The sequence below is a fragment of the Arachis hypogaea genome, chromosome 10 (genome assembly GCF_003086295.3).
Source record: "Arachis hypogaea cultivar Tifrunner chromosome 10, arahy.Tifrunner.gnm2.J5K5, whole genome shotgun sequence".
Classification (NCBI taxonomy): domain Eukaryota; kingdom Viridiplantae; phylum Streptophyta; class Magnoliopsida; order Fabales; family Fabaceae; genus Arachis; species Arachis hypogaea.
The window spans coordinates 7889297-7909008 of record NC_092045.1 but is presented as its reverse complement, the minus strand read 5'-3'; the positions used below and the strand labels follow the sequence as shown (position 1 = coordinate 7909008).

Sequence of the window (19712 nt, the reverse complement as noted above, 5' to 3'; positions counted from 1 at the left end):
AAAGGGAATAAAATTAGGAAAAGAAGAAAGATAAAGTTGGAGATAGAACAATTACTAGATAGAATGAGAAGAAGAATAAGTGAAAGAACCAGAAAATTAAGGAAGTCACTGTTGTGTTGTCGTTGATTGAGGAGGTGTTGCCAAAGAGAACGGTGAAAGAAAAATGGAGTTCTTCTTTGTTGGAGGTGAAGGGTTTTTGTGGTTTGTTTTTTCAAATTTGAAAAAATTTTTTTTGAAAAGTAAAACTAAAGGAGAGAGAGAAGCGATAATTAATGAAAAAACGTACTGTAGTGAACATAATTATTGGATTTATAGAGACATGAGTAGTTAATGGACTTTGTTTAAATTAATTAATTGAATATGGTATTTAAAGAATCTTGTTCATATAGGATTGAACATTATATTCCCAATTTGATTGCGATGAATGTCAATTCTAAAGAAGAATTTGTTAGTCAAAATTAAATAAGTTTTTTTTTGTTTTCCACGGTATCTCCCAATCCGACAGGTCAAGGACCAATTCGTCGCGGATCTGAGCTCCATTTAAGGGTCTGCCACTGGCCAATGGGTTGCTGCATGCACAAGGCGAAGGTGGGATTCGAACCCCCGACACTTGCTTAAGCGGACGAGTGAGCTGACCACTCGACCAACCCAAGTTGGTTAAAATTAAACAAGTTTTAAAAATCGAGTTTAAGACTCGTTTAGTATCTTCGAAGATTGTGAATCTCATCAGGAAGAGTTTATTGACAAGAAAGATGGATTTGATCGGATTAACTCTTCAAAAAAAAAAGTGAAACAATCAAAATGGCAAGGAGGTTAACAAGTAAAGATAGCTTTGGTAGCAGTCACATGATCATCTAAAAATGCGAAAATAGTTATCAAAGAATTTTTACACATGGAAAATATGTTGAAGTTTGATTGGTCAATGACTCTTATAAATAGTTGAAGAATGGAAGGAATAAGGGTTGGAATTCGTTTTCAGAAAAATACTCTCATACAATCACATCCCCAATTCTTCATTGACTTTTTGAGCCTGCAAAGAGCTTTTTTTTCTATAAAATTTTTTCCACATCTTTTATATTTCTTTAAATTTTTTTTGTAATCTTTACTCTTTCTGTAAATTTACTTTCCTTTGCAAAGTCTTGGTTTTCTTCTTTAACATTTTCGTATTGTCTTTTGAATTCAAAGTCCTTTGACCTTTGTTGAATGCATTTTATTGCTTTGTTTTAATTTCAAGTCATTTACTTTATTCTGTAATATTGATTTCAAGTAATTTAAATTCCATTTACATTTCAAATTTTTTCTTTTCTTCTATATTCGTCTAAAATTGGAATCTTTTGGTACACAATTTGAAAATTGGTACTCATAAGAAGAGTAGGTTTTACTTCTAAATCATTAGATATCGAACTAACCTAGATTTTGCTAAAAATCTGCATAACAGATTCTTTGTTTAATTTTCTGTTTTTGGATTTTCTAGCTTTGGATGACTTTGGATGCCGAGAAGTTTTTAGATTCTGAATTTTTGTTGAATACTTGATTAGTATTAAGGATACAAATGTAATAGAATAAAATTCGGTTCAAGAAAGAGCTAAAGAAAATAGGTAAACTCTTGATTAGTTAGTTATTCTGTTTGATGTCAATAGCTTTTATATATATAGTACAGACTGCAAATTTTGTATTTAGAAGTGTGATTCAGTTTTTAGTTCAAAATAATATGATTAGTGTGTATTGATTCTTAATAATATTTTCAATTCTAAATCTCAGAAATATTTTTTTAGTTCTTATATTACAAGAATTTTTCTTTTGGAATGTTTATCTCAAGCAGTTGAGTTTGATTTTAGTTTAGAAATTAATTAAAAAAATTTTATTATAAATTTTTAATGATAAAATATGAATCATTATGTAAAATGATAAAATTTTAAAATTTATTAATTTAAAAAATATTAATTTTTTAATAATTTTATTGTATATTTAATTAAATGAATTCAATCAAAGTTGAACATTAAACTAGTCACTTTACTGAACCAGTGACCAGTCCTCACAAGTCACAACCTTGGTTTTTACTTTTTAAGCGCGCTCTCTCTCTTCGAGCCTATTCTCCTCGTCTTTGTTTGATCTTCTTTAAGCGCGCGCTCTCTCTTCGATCTCTCTCTCTCTCTCTCTCTCTCTCTCCGACCTCACTCTGTCTCACCGGTTCACTGCGAACGTGTCTCTCTCTGCTCGGCCCGTAAGCACTGCTTCTTCAGTTTATTTTTTCCCTTCCGTGTAGTGTGTGGTTTCTTGTTGTTAGAAACTTAGAATTGGTTAAAGTTTGAATCTTGTACTATCATTGGCTATTTAGATTGCACGGTTCTGCTTTTTTGATGCATTCTACCTGTTCGATTGAATGATGGAAATGGAATTTGGAAACTTTTGTAACTTTGTGAAATTGGAATGGTTTATTATTCAATGCATAGTTTATGCCAATTTTTTTTTAATTTCTCGCAGCCTTGCTGAAAAGCATTCGTGGGAAAGAGTAAGAACAGAGAAGAAACAAGAGGATGGAATTGTCGGTGAGCTCAATATGTGACTCAGAGATCCCTCTTCAACTGCGCAAAATTGATGACTTGGTCGCTTCATCCTCCAAATCCCTCCAATCCCTCAAGTCCACCGCTCATGAAACAGCTCAACTTCAAGGTCTTAGGGTTTCTACTTCATGCTTTACTCTGGGCTACAAATCAGAAATGTTACTGTCCTTGAGTTTTTATTCTTGTACTTTACTGATTCTTTTTTTTTTGTAGGGAAATTGGAAGAGGCTAAAGGTAAAGTTAGGGAAGCCGAGGATGATTTGGTCAAAGCAATTGCAGGTACTCCTGGTTTTCTTTTCTCATTTTTTATTCTACAACTTCCTTTTTTATTTTTCATTCTAGATTTTCTTCTTAAATTCTTATATTTGTGGTTAGTTAGAATTGAAATCGCTCATCTAGTTTTCGTGTTTGCAATAAATCATCGTGTAACCTTTTGGGAACATATTGATAATTTAGTGTTACCTCTCTGCAACCTTTTGTTTTTTTGTTTTTTTAAATTAAATTGATCTGCTGTATATTATTTTGATGGTTCAGTTAAGACCCGCAAAGAAGCCAAACGAATGGCCTTGTTGGATGCTATTGCCTCTGCAAAGGCTAGAGTGGAAGGCCTTAAGGCAAGCATTGAGCAGCAGCAGACAAAGAAACAAGAGTTTGCGGAATTTCTCGCTCAACAGTCTCTTGGTAATGACCTTTTTTTTGCATGTGGTTGCAACTATTTCTAGCTATTTAAAGAAATAAGCTGTTTCTGGTTTTGTTTCTGTAGTAGAGTGGAAGTTGTTAACATCTGCTTTATAACTTGTTAACACCTAATACGTAATTTGTTTAAAGATTTTCAGTTGTTCTGGCATTGACATTTGAATCACATGGTTGTAGATAATTTTTCTTGTGTTTGTTCTTATTTGTTTGTGGTGGGCATATTTTATGCAAAAATGCTATTTGCACACCATAATCAGTCACCTTGTACTTTTGTATAAATATATGTGTAGTTTAACTTATTTTCAATGTATATTTTGTATTTCAATGTATATTCTATACTGATGGCTAATTTTGGTGACTGATTTTAGTATACATCTAGCATGATTGTATTTTACGTGATGGATTAAAACTTATGTAGTTATGTGTAAACTTTCACAAATTATATGTTGAATGGAATCAAGTTATACTAAATAATACATTGGCTGGGTCGACATAGCAGAGTTGTCAAAGATTTTGTTAACAAGTTTTGTTATATGTAATTCGTACAGAAAGGTTTCTGACTTGAACTATAATTCACTGGAAGATTTAAATATTGTGAGAAATGTGTGAATTTATGTTTGAGGTTTAGTTCTTTATTGAAATTCCTGATGCAAGATACTCTATGGATCCTTGATTATTGAGTTATGGATCAAAGTGGGCTGATAAATGACAAAGATGCTACATGGGTGGACAGATAAATGGATATATCTTAGATATTGGGACCGATAAAAGTTGTCTTGATTGTAACATTATTGTTGCATTATTCTGTCATAAGAGGATACTCAGTGGTGCGTATTACATAGAGAAAGTTAGCGCTGTTTATTTCAAGGGAGCATACAGTTCCAGATTTTGTGAGAGGTATTTGAAGTTATGGTTTTAGCCATAGTGCTAGTGCAGCAATCTCTGGTCTATTACTTAAGAACATATGGGGAATTTTCAACTGCAGTAAGCTGAAATATGCAGAAGTGAAAAACACAAGTCATAGAATCAGAAAAAGAAATAATGCATAGGGGACGGAATTAAAAAGGAGCAAAATATGATATTAAAATCAACTCAGAACAAATAATACTTATAATGAAAATAAAGATGGTTTCAAACTCAAACAAACAGGTTTGAGCAAATAAACAAAATAAAAAAGAAACCCAAGTTATGGTGGGATAAGGCTAGATTTAGGGCTGGCAATGGATAGGGTAGGGTAGGGTTTGGACTCTACCCTAACCTTACCTGCGAGTTGAAAACTTTTTTAAAACTCAACCCTATCCTACCCGTGGGTTGAGTAACTCTACCTACATCCTAAATTTCTCAACCATATCCTACTCGTAGGAAAATTAAATTTTTTCAAGCAAATATAAAATTCAATCATTCCATATTTTATACATATTAATAAAATAGAAAATAAAAAATTAAGTTCAAAGTAAAATTAAAAAAAATAAAATCTTAAAGAAATTCAACATAAAATTATAAACGTACGAAATTAGAAAGAAAAGAAAAGACAGCATCTACCACTTTCAAAGGGAAGGGAAGTATATGAAGATAAAGTTTGCATTATTGCCCTTCATTTTTCATGGTAAAGGTAATAATTAGATATTAGCACTGGTAGTGTAATAAGCCATAATGATCAACTTAAAATGTAGCAGTTAGCATCTGTCAACACAAATCCCTCTGGCCTCTATCTTTGTAATGGCTACTTTGTTACTACTATATATTATATTATTATTGTGCATTAATACTAAAGGTGCCGGTGCCACCAACTATCTGCAATTCATCTTGGAAATCATTATAGCAAGCTGCAAATATTATTAATGAGTAACATTGTAAAGAGAAAAATACTTATCCCTTAGTATCATTACTTGCCAGAATGCAGCAAAGTGCGAATTTCCTTTTCAGCTCTTAATCCTTTTGATCTCTGGAATGTTGATTTTTAATCATGTTTTTAGCATGAGTCAAAAGTGCTTTTATCCTGGTCTTCCATTCATGTATATCCTATCAATTTAATCTTTTGGTCCAGTGATTTTATGACATAGTATTAAAATTTTTATGACTAAAAAAGCTAGAGTTTAATCTTTGTTATTCTCAAAAAAAGAAAAAGAAAAAGAAAAATAGTATAAGACAATTTAAAAAACGTTAAGAATATAATTATTCATATGCATCCCTTTATTAGTTTAAACATTTAGACTAAGTAATTTCATACTATAATATCAAGAAATCTGTATTCTCTATTTACACGTGATTTCTGGTTGCAACTCTTGTGAAAGAAGTTTTGAAGGATGATTTACAATGGTTTTGTAATTATGTCGTCTCTATTTCCCTTTTCTGTTATCTTTATTGACCGACTTACTGATGTTTGAAATTCTCTGATGTAAGAGATATTATGAACTGCTCTGAGCTCATCTCTCCTAGCTTCCTTTTTCTTCTGTAAATAGCTTTGGCAGCATCTGAAGGGAGGACAAATGAAAGAATTGAACATGATGAAACACAGGAGGCCATCTCTTGGTACAATAGGGTCCTTGGCTTTCATGTTGAAGGTGGACACGGTAATTGATGTCAATATTTTTGTCCATGGATTATTCTTTTCAAACTTATTATCACTAATTCTTATGCTCTTCAGGAGTAAAATTCACATTCAAGAATATAAACATGAACAACCCAAATGAGGAATATTCTTTTACCATCCGCCATGAAAACAATACTTACACATGTAAGCAGGATATCCGGTTTCATCTATGATCTTAAAAGTATACTGATATACTAGCTCAAGAAATCTGAATTTTGTCTTTTGTATCAGTGTTAAGTTGTGAACCTTCCCTTGAAAACACAGAAGATCTGATCCATGAATTAAACAAGACAAATGGGTTATTTAAATTTGCTAGAGTAATGAGGAAAAAGTTCCAGGAGGCAGTGATACAAGGTACAGTCATATCTCTTTTATATGAGTGCATTAAGCCATTAAGATCATGGGGTTCCTATATATTATGAGGCTGGAAGTCTGGGACGGCCACTTCAATCACATCACAATTGAGCTGAGCTTTTGTTTAGTCTAATTATTATTTGATGTAAACCATGAATTTGTCTTTATGAGGAGTAAACCAGCTGGTATTCTGTCAAACTGAGTCATTGCTATTCATCATGTTTATCTTGGTCAAATGATGTTTTATCTGTTAGTCCAGTTTATCATTGCTATTCTTATTGTTTATTATATGAATGTTATTTTTCAAATATATTCTCTTGTTTGTCTGTTAAGATAATATTATGAACCCTAGTCAGTTGCAGTTCTATCTTTGTCAAACTCTGACATGTTACCCTTCTCTCAACTTGTTAAATAGTATTTGGAACATTGATGAAAAAGGGCTTCTTATAAGTGTTATATTCTAAAATTATGAAAAAACAGGGGGTTTTGTTCAGACTACAGTTGAACATGAAGAATCTATGTTGATGTCTGCATCTGCTCCAGTTTTATCAATGTCATCTGCTAGAAGTGATACTACAGCTGAGGGAATCAATGATCATGTTGAGCCTGTTAAAGTTAATTCAAATATTAACAAACAACATATTCAAAGAAGGGTAAATTCAGGAATTCTATCTCCTGGTTCCGCATCATCCATTCGCCGGTCTCCTCGTTTGAAGGTATGATGCAATTAGTTGTGTTTGGATATATTACGTGAAAAGTGATTTTAAAAATGTTTTGTTTGAATCGATTTTCAAATTTTATTTTGCATAATAAATTACTGGACATGGCGTCGTTTGATCCATGTAGCCGATCCCACCTAGTGGGATAAGGCTTTGTTGTTGTATATATTTGATTCATTTATCAATGGATAAACAGGTAAAATGGTCCCACGTTGAAAAAATTTCAACCTGAATAAAGTAGAGCAGTATGAGTATGATTATGACTGTTTTCATATTTCGATGGCCTAAAATAGAAAACATTAATTAGTATTTTCATTTTGATTTTTTTTGTTGTAATATAAGAAAATTCAACTCAATACTAAACCAAAATGAAAAGTCAGAATCAAGTAGATTATAACTAAAATGTAAATATAACTCTTCCCAGCACAGAAAAGAAGTCTTCAGAATTTGATATTGTCAATTGCAAGCATGTAGACACATGCTGCCACAATATGTTTGAGGTCATATCTTTACCCATTCTTCAGTTCGGCAATGTTGCATCCCCTCCCATTCCCCACCTACCCTGGGGTAAAATGTGGAGGGTTTGTTTTCTGGTATGTCTTTCTGAATATGACAGTTACTGGTGTGGTATATCCTTATATGCAGGCCATGAGATGAATCCAAATGGAGGATGCTGCTTGCCTCCTCATTTTATGATGCATGCTGAGTTTGCTGAAGTGATCTTTATAGGCATGACTTATGGTTAACGTTGCTAAGAGTAACAGATTGACACTTCAGATTGATTTACCTTCTCGATGTCTGTATATAGCAGATTAGAGATCTCCAGAAAATGGATATTGTATCTTATTATGTATTGGGAAACTAGGAATTTGATGTAGCTTTTTTGAAAAGCCGTGTTCCTTATGTGGAAATTGCTTTTTTTTTTTTTTTTATCCCCCTCTCCCTCCCTTGATATCCGTCGTTATGGACTTATGGTACCAATATCTTGCATTGGCTTTGTAAATGAAGCAGTGTATTCAGTTAGATCTCCATGGTTTGTGTTTTCTTTTTGGCTACCCTTTTGTGTGAATTTTCCTTTTGTTAACCATTATGTATCAAGCTTTTGCGTGTGAAAGTTACTGTAAAATTACCATGTGACCTAGACATAGTGAGTATGATTGCCAGTCACAGAAAGTGTACTCTATTCTTGAGCAGTTACATTCGTTGCAATCTGAAATATTTCTCACTCGCCCCTTCTGCTTGTGAACTTAGAGCAACATAACATGTGGTTGCCGCACCCTACGATATTGATTTGAGTAACTTGGATGCGATGAAAAATAGGGAATCTGCAAGGAAGTTATGTGAACGTCGAGTAACTTCTTCAATCTTATATCAAAGTGTGAAACAACCATGCCGATGCCAAAATAATTAGCGTTTGTTCTTACCCGTAATTGAGCCCTGATGAGCTCTAATAATTCTTGGATGAACTGCATTGATAGTTACTCTAGCATTCCTTGCCTTTGTTATCATCCAATTTCCAAGAATATTTTAGAGGGACATGCAAAGTTTTAACTTTTGTAGCATAATGAAACATAAAGTTTAGGTGTGTTATTATGATGTCATTCTAACCTTGTGCTGTCTAGCCATTTCCTTCACATGTAGAATGCTAGCCAATTTTGACTGAGCATATAAGCGTGTGCCATTATAGCTGCATTTGTCATGGGGAAGAGAATTACAATGGTTAGTATCCATCATTTAGTGCAATTGTTAGACATGTTCTGAAAATTTAGCATCTAAGAAGGAAGTGACGGTGGTACTTTTTTCCGGCGACCATGTCATTGAAGCGAAAACAGCCTCTGGATGACAGAGGAAACGTTTATTATTCTTCCTTCAATGCCTGTCTTCTTTGCTGTATCTATCAATTTCTTTTTTTTTGGTCGGTGGATTGGACAACCCCCAATTCTAGGTACACAACACACTCACACATTCCTCACATTTTATCACATTTTTTTCCTCAATTGCTTTTTCTAGAATTTGAACCCTAACCTTTGATGTGGGGAGGAGGAGAGATGCCATTAGAGCCAAGGCTCATTGGCATCTATCAATTTCTCTAATAGAATCTTCGTTAACAAAAAATGTCCTGCAATTAAAGTTGGAAAATAGTAAACAAATGAAATATATGACTTTTTCTTTTTATTTACGGCCCATCTTGAATTTTGTTGTATTTTATTTATTGTGTCCTCTAATCATGTCTCTTTTTGTTGTCTTCGATTCTTTGGTTCTGATAAGGAGAACAATTTTTTTTTTTTGGTCGGTGGATTGGACAACCCCCAATCCTAGGTACCCCAATAAAACATCATCAATAGAAGTATGGGAATGGGCCATGTAGTTTGCTTTGGATTTGGAATCAATTAAAAAATGGCGCATGCTCTTGCTCGGTGATTGATATATTTGTTTATTAAAAATGAAGGCATGACCCAAAAAAAAAAAATGAAGGCTAAAGGTTTTTTTTTTGGTATTGTGACGGCGGAAGCCCAAAAATTACAAAGCAGCAACTACAGTTCGAGAAAAAGATATTCCTCTACAATTATTAGTAAAAATTGATCTTAATCTAGTCGGGGCTGATCTATGAAAAGAAAGCCATGATTAATTTTAAAACTCTCTTCGCAAGCCAATCCGCTCTTTGGTTTGCTTCTCGATAGATATGCTTGATTTGAATACACCAATTCCTTTTGAGATAATCACCAATTCTTCTGATTAAAGGCACCGGATGTTGTGTTGAATCCTTTACTTTGTTGATCATATCCACTACTACTTTGGAGTCTGACTCCACTACCAAAAATCTTAAGCTCAACTCCCATGCAATTCTAACACCATGAAATATTCTCCACAACTCGGCTTGAATTGAGGTACATGTTCCTATGTTCACCATATACCCAGCGATCCACCTTTCATTCTTATCTCTAATTAAGCCTCCACATCTCGCCCTTCCTAGATTCCCCCTCACAGCTCCGTCTGAGTTGAGCTTTGACCATCTCTCTGGTGGCTTCAACCAGCCAATATATATCTCCTCCCGTGTTCGTTGATTCTCCAAGGGTTTGGTCCTCTCAAAGGCTTCTTCTATGTTCTTGACGTATAAGATGGTCGGCATTTTGAGGTCTACAAAAAGGAAGTGTGAAGATTTCTTTGTTCCTCCACTGCCATATCCACATTTAAGTTACAAAAAATTGCGTCATCCAATCGCTTTTGGTCTTTCCCATATCTATAGTGTGAGGGAGAGAGAAAGAAAAGGAAGGCTAAGAAAAGGAAGGCTAAGAGTTATTATAGGAAAGTTTTGTTTCTATCCATTGAAATTATAGCATATAACCACTATATAAACGTTTGTAGAATTTCAATTCAATCATCATCAACAATAACAATTACATTCACATCTTCTCTTCATATTATTATTATTTTATTTTATTTCTTTTTCTCTTTAGTAATTATATAGCGAGTGTATTATTGTGAGTAGTGTTCAATTTCATATTACTTTGTAGCTATTAGAAGTCAAAATTCCGCTGCAGACTCAACAATTGGTATCAAGAGCCAACATTATATTATTCATTATTTGAGTGGTAAAATTCAATTTTGAATATAATGGCTTCTACTAGTAGTAATGTCAAAGTAGGCAAATATGAAATCGAGAAGTTCAATGGAAAAAATGATTTTTCCTATTGGAGGATGCAGATGAAAAATCTGCTTATATCACAAAAGTTACACAAGGCACTAGCAGGAAAAGAGAAAAAGCCGGAAGGAATGGAAGATGAGGATTGGGAAGAATTAGATCTTGAGGCACGGGCTGCAATAATCTTATGCCTTGAGAGGGATGTTGCTTTCTTGGTGAACGAAGAAGCAACTGCAGCAGGCGTCTGGTTAAAGTTAGAGAGTAACTTCATGACGAAGACTCTAACTAACAGGATCTACTTAAAATCCAAATTGTATACATGCAAGATGGAGGAAGGCACCTCAATCCGAGAATATATCAATAAGTTCGACAGGATCATATCAAACTTAAAGGATATAGATGTGAAGGTTGATGATGAAGACCAGGCACTCATATTGTTACTTTCATTACCGAAGTCCTATGAAAATCTGGTGCAGACATTGATGCTGGTGGGTGACACTCTGACCATGGATGAGACGAGGGCATCACTTTTAGCAGATGATCTACGTAAGGTTGCTACAAGTGTAATGTCATCTTCAAATGGAAGAGAGTATAATGATCAAGCACAAGGATTGTTCGCGGCTAGAGGAAGGACTAATGAAAGAGGAAAAGGTAATAAGCGTGGAAAGTCTAGGACAAAATCTAGACCTCACGCGGAGAGAACATGTTTTAAATGTGGTGAGACTGGACATTTTAAAGCAAATTGTCCAAATAAGAAGATAACTTTCAAGAAACAGAACAACGACAACCCAAAAGAAAAGCAAGAAGCAAGCTACGTCTCAAATGATGAGGAAGATTGTTACTCTGTGACAGAACAATCTTATGAAATCTTCGATAAGTGGATTCTTGATTCAGGAGCCTCTCACCATATGTGTCCAAATAGGAAGTGGTTTACTACCTATGAAAGCATAAATGGTGGCACAGTTTTAATGGGCAATGATCATGCTTGTAAAACTGTGGGATTGGGTACTGTAAGAATCAAGATGCATGATGGTGTCGTAAGAACCTTAAAGGATGTGAGACATATTCCAGACTTGCGGAAAAATCTGATCTCCATAGGTTTGTTGGAGAAAAATGGTTGCAAAATAGTTGCGGAAAATGGGATACTGAAAGTTGTTCGTGGTTCTTTGGTAGTGATGAAAGGAGTTCGTCACGGTAATCTTTATTCCCTTTTGGGGACAACAGTTATAGGTGAGTTAGCAGTTGGAATCGGTCGAAGTAGAGATCAAACAGATTGCACGAGAATATGGCACATGCGGCTTGGACATATGTCAGAGAAAGGTCTATCATTGCTTTGTGGACAAGGTTTGCTGAAGAATATGAAGAAACCACAAATGGAATTTTGTGAGCATTGTGTGTATGGAAAGGCACATAGGGTGAAGTTTTCTACAAGCAAGCATAAAAGCAGAGGGTTGTTAGACTACATGCATACTGATGTTTGGGGCCCGGCTAAAGTTATTTCCAAGGGTGGTTCCAGGTATTTTGTTACTTTTGTTGATGATTATTCCAGGTATGTTTGGATTTACTTCCTCAAACATAAGAATGAGGTATTCGATACTTTTAAGCGATGGAGAGCAATGGTTGAAAACCAAACAGGTAGGAAGCTGAAAACTCTACGATCTGATAATGGCACAGAGTACACGGATGGGGCTTTCAAGGAGTTTTGTGACCGAGAAGGCATTACAAGACACTGGACAGTTAGAGAAACACCACAACAGAATGGAGTCGCCGAACGACTGAATCGTACGCTACTTGAGAAGGCAAGGTGTATGCGCTCTAATTCTGGGTTAGGCAGAGAATGGTGGGCAGAATCGATTGCTACAGCTTGCTACATAGTGAATCGATCCCCACATTCTTCTCTAGATGGAGACACACCTTATAAGGTATGGTCAGGGGAACATGCAGATTACGAGAAACTCAGAGTCTTTGGATGCACAGCCTACTATCATGTTAAAGATAATAAGCTTGATGATAGAGCTAAGAAGGCAATCTTTTTGGGGTATCCAAGAGGGGTTCAAGGCTATCGCCTCTGGAGTGTAAATGATTCTAAGTTTGTAATTAGCAGGGATGTTACCTTTGATGAACGATCTATGGTAGCTTTGTCTAAAGATGTGGTGCCAGATGATGGTGATGTTGGAAAAACTTCAAATACTCAAGTGGTGGAGATAGAGTCTAAATACCAACAAATAGACTCTAATAATGTTCAGGTGGAGCATCCTAATGCTACTCGAGATGACGCAGAAGATGAACTTGATCATGAGGGAATTCAGCGAGAAAATGCACATGCATTACAACAGCAGCAGCAGGATTCTTTGGCATCTACTAGGCCAAAGAGGAATTATAAATTTGTTCAGAAGTTCGGGTCAGACAAGCCTTTGAGACATTATGGGCAGCTAAACCTGGTAGATTATGCACTCTCAGTGGAGGATGATGAGCCGGTCACCTTCAAACAGGCTATCAAAGACAAAGATAGAGAGAGTTGGTTTGTCGCTATGGAGGAAGAGATGCAATCTCTTCATAAGAACAAGACATGGGATGTGGTCCCATTGCCCGTGGGAAAAACTGCAATTGGTTGTAAGTGGGTGTATAAAAGAAAAGAAGATCCTACTAAGTCAGATGGTACAAGATTCAAAGCTAGGTTAGTAGCAAAGGGATTTGCACAGAAAGAAGGTGTTGATTACAATGAGATATTTTCTCCTGTGGTGAAACACACTTCCATACGGGTGCTTTTAAGTCTTGTCGCTCATGGTGATTTTGAGTTGGAACAACTAGACGTGAAGACTGCATTCTTGCACGGTGACTTAGAAGAAGAAATCTACATGTATCAACCTGAGGGTTTCAAGGTTGAGGGTAAAGAAAGTCAGGTATGTCGCTTGAGGAAATCGCTATATGGATTGAAACAATCTCCTCGGCAATGGTATAAGCGATTTGACTCCTTTATGTTAAAACAAGGTTTTTCCAGAAGTAATTATGATTGTTGTGTATACATTTGTAAGCTTCCTGGAGGTGATTATATCTATCTTCTATTATATGTGGATGACATGCTTATTGCCTCTAAGAGCAAGGTAGAGATAGATATGTTAAAGGTTCAACTTGGTAAAGAATTTGAAACAAAAGACTTGGGTGCTGCACGAAAAATATTAGGCATGGAAATTAAAAGGGAGAGATCAAGCCAAAAATTGTTCTTGAGCCAAAGAGGATACATTGAGCGCGTCATTGAAAGATTTGAAATGAAAAATGCTAAATCAGTGGTAACGCCGTTGGCTCCACATTTTAGGCTCTCTGGTAAACAATCTCCCATAACAGCAGAGGATAAGGCTTACATGGAAAATGTACCTTATGCTAGTGCAGTCGGTAGCCTAATGTATGCTATGGTATGTACACGCCCAGATATTTCACAGGCAGTCAGTGTTGTTAGCAGGTTCATGGCAAACCCGGGTAAGGCACACTGGGAAGCAGTCAAGTGGATATTAAGATACTTGAAGGGCACCATTGACACAGGTTTATGCTTTAGTGGAAAATCATGTCAAATCAGCGGCTTTGTTGATTCTGATTATGCTGGTGATCTAGATAGAAGACGTTCTACGACTGGTTATGTATATAAAATACAAGGTGCTCCAGTTAGTTGGCGATCGATGTTACAAGCTACAGTGGCACTATCTACTACAGAAGTTGAGTACATGGCAGTAGCAGAAGGGGTGAAAGAAGCATTGTGGCTAAGAGGTCTTCTAGATGATTTGGGGTTGAAGCAAGATTGCGTGGATCTGAATTGTGATAGTCAAAGTGCAATTCATTTGGCTAACAATCAGGTTCATCATGCTCGTACCAAGCATATTGATGTTAGATATCACTTCGTGCGTGATGTTATGGAGAAAGGTGACATTTCTCTTGTAAAAGTACACACGGATGAAAATCCCGCTGACATGTTGACTAAAGTGGTGTCAGGAAGCAAGTTCCAACACTGTTTGAAATTACTCAATATTGTTCCATGTTAGGCAGTCATTGTCAAATGATGCAACCGAATACGAATACAATTCTTTGATCGTCCAAAATTTGCATAGATTTCAAATTGTGAACGAGGTGGAGAATTGTGAGGGAGAGAGAAAGAAAAGGAAGGCTAAGAAAAGGAAGGCTAAGAGTTATTATAGGAAAGTTTTGTTTCTATCCATTGAAATTATAGCATATAACCACTATATAAACGTTTGTAGAATTTCAATTCAATCATCATCAACAATAACAATTACATTCACATCTTCTCTTCATATTATTATTATTTTATTTTATTTCTTTTTCTCTTTAGTAATTATATAGCGAGTGTATTATTGTGAGTAGTGTTCAATTTCATATTACTTTGTAGCTATTAGAAGTCAAAATTCTGCTGCAGACTCAACATATAGTCATATTCCACCGAATCCAAGAATCGAAGGGAGCTTTAAAGAAGAGGTAAATGTCGGAGGGATGAATAAGTTTTGTCCAAACTCTTGATGTCCATGGACAGTCTCTGAGAACATGTAGCACAGATTCTTTCACACTATCACATTTATGGCACGAAGGATTTTTTTGGAACATTCTTGCTCTTCTCTTTGCTGTGAGTATTTTCTTATGAACCACCATCCAAAGAAAAACTTTTATTCTGTGAGGTCCTTTCCACCTCCATATCAGGGTCCAAACTTGGTCTTGCTCTTCCTCATGTTGAGCCAGTGCGCTATAGGCGCTAGATACTGCAAATTCTCCGTCATTCGTGAGCTCCCAGGTTAACGTGTCCTGTCCCATAGAGTCCATCGTTGGCGGCATCGCTCTGATGGTACTTAAGATGTCTTCAGTCAGAAAATTCTGCAAATAAGTTACATTCCATTCCCCTGCTACAGTGATGGCATCACGCACTGTTAGACTGAGATCCACCTCCTCTCCCGCGGCGATGCATTGGATTAAAGGGGGCCTCTCTTTATCCATTTATCAGTCCAAAGCTTAGTTGATCTTCCATCCCCAATAAAGATGTAAGTATTTTGGATTAAGCAATTCCAAACTTTGGCCAAGCTTCTCTATAGTGTTGAATCTGATTAGCATATTTGAAGTTCATGGAGTAAATTTTTTCCTCTCCCGTACTTACTTCTTAGGACCTCAGACCATAAAGCCTTCTCATTCTTTAGTAGACGCCATAACAGTTTAACAAGAAAAGCTTCATTCATTGCCTCAAGTCTTTTGATCCCATTCCTCCAATTATTTTTAGTTTGCATAGAACCTCCCAGTTAACATTGTGTATTCTTCTCTTATTAGTCTCCTTCCCCCATATAAATCTTCTTTGTATTTTTTCAATTTCCAAACAAACTCCCTTTGGTATGGAGGTATACATCATATCAAAATTGATTGAAGGACTTATGGCAGACTACACTAAAGTAATTCTCCATCCCAACGAAATACACTTTGCTTTTCACCCTTTCAACTTCCCAGCCACTCTATCAATAATATTTTTAAATTTATCCTTCCCTTTTCTCTTATTATTAAATATGGCACCCAAGTACTTTCCTAGACTTTCCACTTCAGAAAAGCCACTCAATCTAACAATCTCTTGTCTGGTCCGTACATCAACATTCTTGGAGAAATAAAGAGAAGTTCTCATTGGATTTACCTTAAAGCCTGAAGCCTTTTTAAATTTCTTCAAACTCTCCACAGAAATTCTCATCTGTTTCGAAGATGCTTCCATGAATAAAAGCAGATCATCAGCAAACAAAAGATGCGAGATATGAGGACTCTGTCATCCTGAATGAAGGCTAAAGTATTATCAAAGCTTGCTCCATCATAAAATGGTGGTCCTGCATAAAAAAGGATTGTTGACTATATTGCTCCTTTTCTTATTTTAGAAGGCTTTAAACATATAAACATGTTAGATGTTGTTTCTCATTTTTCTTCATATGATATCAACTTTTCTCAGCTAATTAAGAAGTGTCAACTGATTATTAATGAAGATAGGAGATTAGATTGACCAATAACAAAATATTTAATAGCCCATTTTTACAAAATGATTAAATACATTAATTCATAAAATATAATAGCACAACTTTGTTAAATAATAAATTTTTAAATATGTTCTTTATATAAAATAAATTATACTATGGCAGTTTGACAATAGAAAACTATTACAATCATTAATCAAGTGTATTGTAAAAAAATCATTCAAAAAATTTATTTTTTATGTCTTTTTTTTTGTCAGTCGGTATTCTCTAATTTTACATACTAATAATTAATTTTTCGAAGATCAGTATTTTATTTAAGGGTTTGTTATTAATGATTTGTTGGTAGTCAATGAATTGCTATATATTCATTAGGTGGAATTGAACCTCCTTAATATTTTTTTAAGCGGATGAATAATTGCTATGTATTCACTTAGTGAAATTCAACCTTTGGATACTTCCTTAAGCAAATGAATATATATTATCCAAATATATATTAGTTTTTTTTAGTGGGATAGAGACTAAGATCTTTGCCATGTTTACTTAATTTGAGACATTGTCAATTGAACGTATTAGTCTATCTCTATTTTTTAGTATATCCGATCATTGAAGAATGCAATTATATATAAATATTAAAAATTGTACCTAAATAATTTGTAGAAAATATCATTTTAAATTTATCTTCAGAGAATTCAAGGTTTGGAGAGGATATTTCTATATTGTTTCTGTAAGACAAAACTCATTGCATCCTGAATATAGAATTTTAATAGAGAGAGAAAATATTGAGGGGAGTTTCAAAGCTAAGAACCCAAAACAAAATCTATGAATAAAAGCAAAAGAGTTAAGATCAATCTCTAATAGAATAACCTTAGCATTTGATGTCTCCTTTTGAATATTTTCGATCACATCTTTTGCTTTCTTTAACTCTTTTACTGCAATAACTACTTTTACTCCTCTCTTTGCTAACACCCTTGCTGTTTCAGCTCTAATTCCAGAACTTGCCCCTTCAATTAATTAATTATTATTGTATTACTACACAATAATTTTGAGATTTATCAAATTTTAATTAATTAAGAGTAAATTAATATATAAATTATGGAAGAAAATTGAATAGTTTTAGTGTGATTGAGTAGTGAATAATTTAAAGGATGAGAAAGGAATAATAATATTAAGAGTAAATATCCTTTTCAGCTTTGACCTTTTTTTCGTGAGATATATAATACTTTAATCATCATTAAACCTCAATCAGGTCCCTACCCATAAAGAAAATTAGACAAATCGACCCCTGTCACCAGTTGTTAAAGGGTTGCCTATATAACGTGTCAGGTGGAGTTTGATGTATCAAAGTGTCAGTGCCATGTTTCAGATCCTTTGGTTGGAGGGACTAAAAACTCCTCTTGACATCTTCCTCTTCTTCTTCTTTATCCTCCTCCTCTTCTCCTCTATTTCCTCATTTTCTTCTTTTCCTTTCTTTTCGCATCTCCATCTCCATCATCATCGAATTTCACCTTCACCACTACCACCGTGGTTCTCTCTTCCTCCCACTCTTCTCCTTCTCGCCCTAAACCACCACCACCATCACCCTAAACCACCTTCCACCGAATAGCCCCGAAACTGCCACAAACATCCTCGACAGCAACCACGCACACATCCTCTCCCTGCCATGATATCATGCCCAATCCGAATTGCTTCCCATCCAAATCTCTCCACCTCCATGAACACCACCAGCTCTAGGATCATCATCGCCATCAAGTATATCTACAGAAACAAGATCATAGCCGGCACAAGGAAAGCTAGGGCAGGGGAAGGGGACAACGAGGGCGGCGAGAACATGAAGGAAGGAAAGAGAATAGGAAGAAGAGGGCATAAACGACGATGAAGATGAGGAAGGGGCAGTGGAAGGAGGCGATGGTGGCAGAGTGGAGATAGGAGGGGAAGGAGAAAACGAGTTCGATGCGGAGGAGAGAGCACCTCTTGGCCGAATTCCTTGAAGACGTGATGTGCCCAAAGTGGGTGGATACATTCCACTTGTGATTCTTCGTCATTATTGTTGTTCCCTCTCTGATTCTTCTTATAACATTGGTGGTGGCCGCTGTGGAGGAGTAGTGAAATTAGAAAAGAAGTGGCACCAAACAAAGGTATGAATTTTTTGGTTTTGTGTGGGTTTTTAGGGGTTATTTTCTAGTTTAAGGGTAGCCATTGATGATGGCTCTGAAGAAGAGGAAGAAAATAGAGGGGAAGAGAAGGAGGATAAAAAAGAAGGAGGATGAAAAAGAAGAAGAAGATATCAAGAGGGAGTTTTTAGTTCCTCAAACCAAAGGATCTGACACATGGCACTGACACTTTGACACATCAGACTCCATCTGACATGTCATATGGGCAACTCTTTGCCAATTAGTAGCAGAGTCGATTTGTCTAATTTTCTTTATAGATGAAAACCTAATTAAGATTTAACGATAATTAGGATGCACTATGTCTCACAGAAAAATTGTTTGGGCCGAAAAAGGGTATTTATCCTAATATTAATGATTTTTGTTTTCTACATAGATTGAATGTGATCTTGTTTGAACCAATAAAAGAAGTGTACCTAGCCATAAGATATTCATCATTATCTCCTAACTCCCTTCTCTCATCAAATATCATTAATTTCTTTCTTTAGCTTCCAATGTTTCTATCAATATATCCAAATTTTTCTTTGTTCGAAACTTTCAACGATTTTCTTACCGCCTTCATCTTATCTAACACATTTCTCCTCTAATTTCAACCACTCCTCCTTCACCATAGATTTAAAGCTCCCATGAGATTATCACACATTCATGGACCAAAAATGCTTAGGACTCTAATTCACTTTCTCTATGCCAACAAGGAGAAGGCAAGGATTTGGCAGTCATTCAAAATCTACTAGAATTCTATCAGTACAACTACACGATCTACTTTTGTACCATATGTACCTCCTTCCACACAAAGGTAAGTCCACCAATTCCATGGAGTTCACCCAATGGTTAAACTCTTTGCTATTTTGGCTTAGACTATTACATCCATGTCAATTCTTAAAACACATAATCTTATTGAAATCAACCACAGCATAATTGGAACCCTAACCTCTATTCTAACTTCTTTAAACTCTTCCCAAATTTTAATCTTATCCTTTCT

The 19712-nt window shown here is 35.4% G+C and overlaps 2 protein-coding genes across 3 annotated transcripts; one reads left to right on the top strand and one right to left on the bottom strand.

Annotated features, from left to right (window-relative positions):
* The first annotated feature begins 1998 nt into the window (after window positions 1-1998).
* Window positions 1999-7955, top strand: LOC112715038 (kinetochore protein SPC25 homolog). Of its 2 annotated transcripts, XM_025766772.3 has the most exons (9): window positions 1999-2224; window positions 2485-2673; window positions 2778-2843; window positions 3099-3245; window positions 5723-5833; window positions 5908-5997; window positions 6085-6207; window positions 6688-6923; window positions 7572-7955. In XM_025766772.3, the coding sequence occupies exons 2-9, from the start codon at window positions 2538-2540 to the stop codon at window positions 7581-7583; spliced, it is 921 nt and encodes a 306-aa protein (XP_025622557.1). In that variant the 5' UTR covers window positions 1999-2224; window positions 2485-2537; the 3' UTR covers window positions 7584-7955. The 2 variants fall into 2 exon arrangements, with proteins under 2 accessions (XP_025622557.1, XP_025622558.1); XM_025766773.3 differs by lacking the exon at window positions 7572-7955 and having other exon boundaries at window positions 6688-6929.
* LOC112717264 (short-chain dehydrogenase TIC 32, chloroplastic) lies at window positions 7804-17570 on the bottom strand (the record flags this gene model as incomplete). The annotated part of the gene is given in 9 exon segments (XM_072204077.1): window positions 7804-8138; window positions 8140-8251; window positions 8351-8423; window positions 8535-8613; window positions 8723-8764; window positions 8766-8830; window positions 9002-9045; window positions 17205-17286; window positions 17322-17570. Coding segments are annotated over 9 exon segments (843 nt in total), but the record flags the coding sequence as incomplete, so codon positions are not given.
* Between the last annotated feature and the right edge of the window lie 2142 nt (window positions 17571-19712).

What these genes read in the sequence shown, in the direction of transcription:
- LOC112715038 (XM_025766772.3), top strand. Translation starts at nt 2,538, where the DNA reads ATGGAATTGTCGGTGAGCTCAATATGTGACTCAGAGATCCCTCTTCAA. An exon ending in TGAAACAGCTCAACTTCAAG is followed by an intron (nt 2,674 to 2,777) that starts GTCTTAGGGTTT and finishes TTTTTTTTGTAG; the next exon opens with GGAAATTGGAAGAGGCTAAA. An exon ending in TCATGTTGAAGGTGGACACG is followed by an intron (nt 5,834 to 5,907) that starts GTAATTGATGTC and finishes TATGCTCTTCAG; the next exon opens with GAGTAAAATTCACATTCAAG.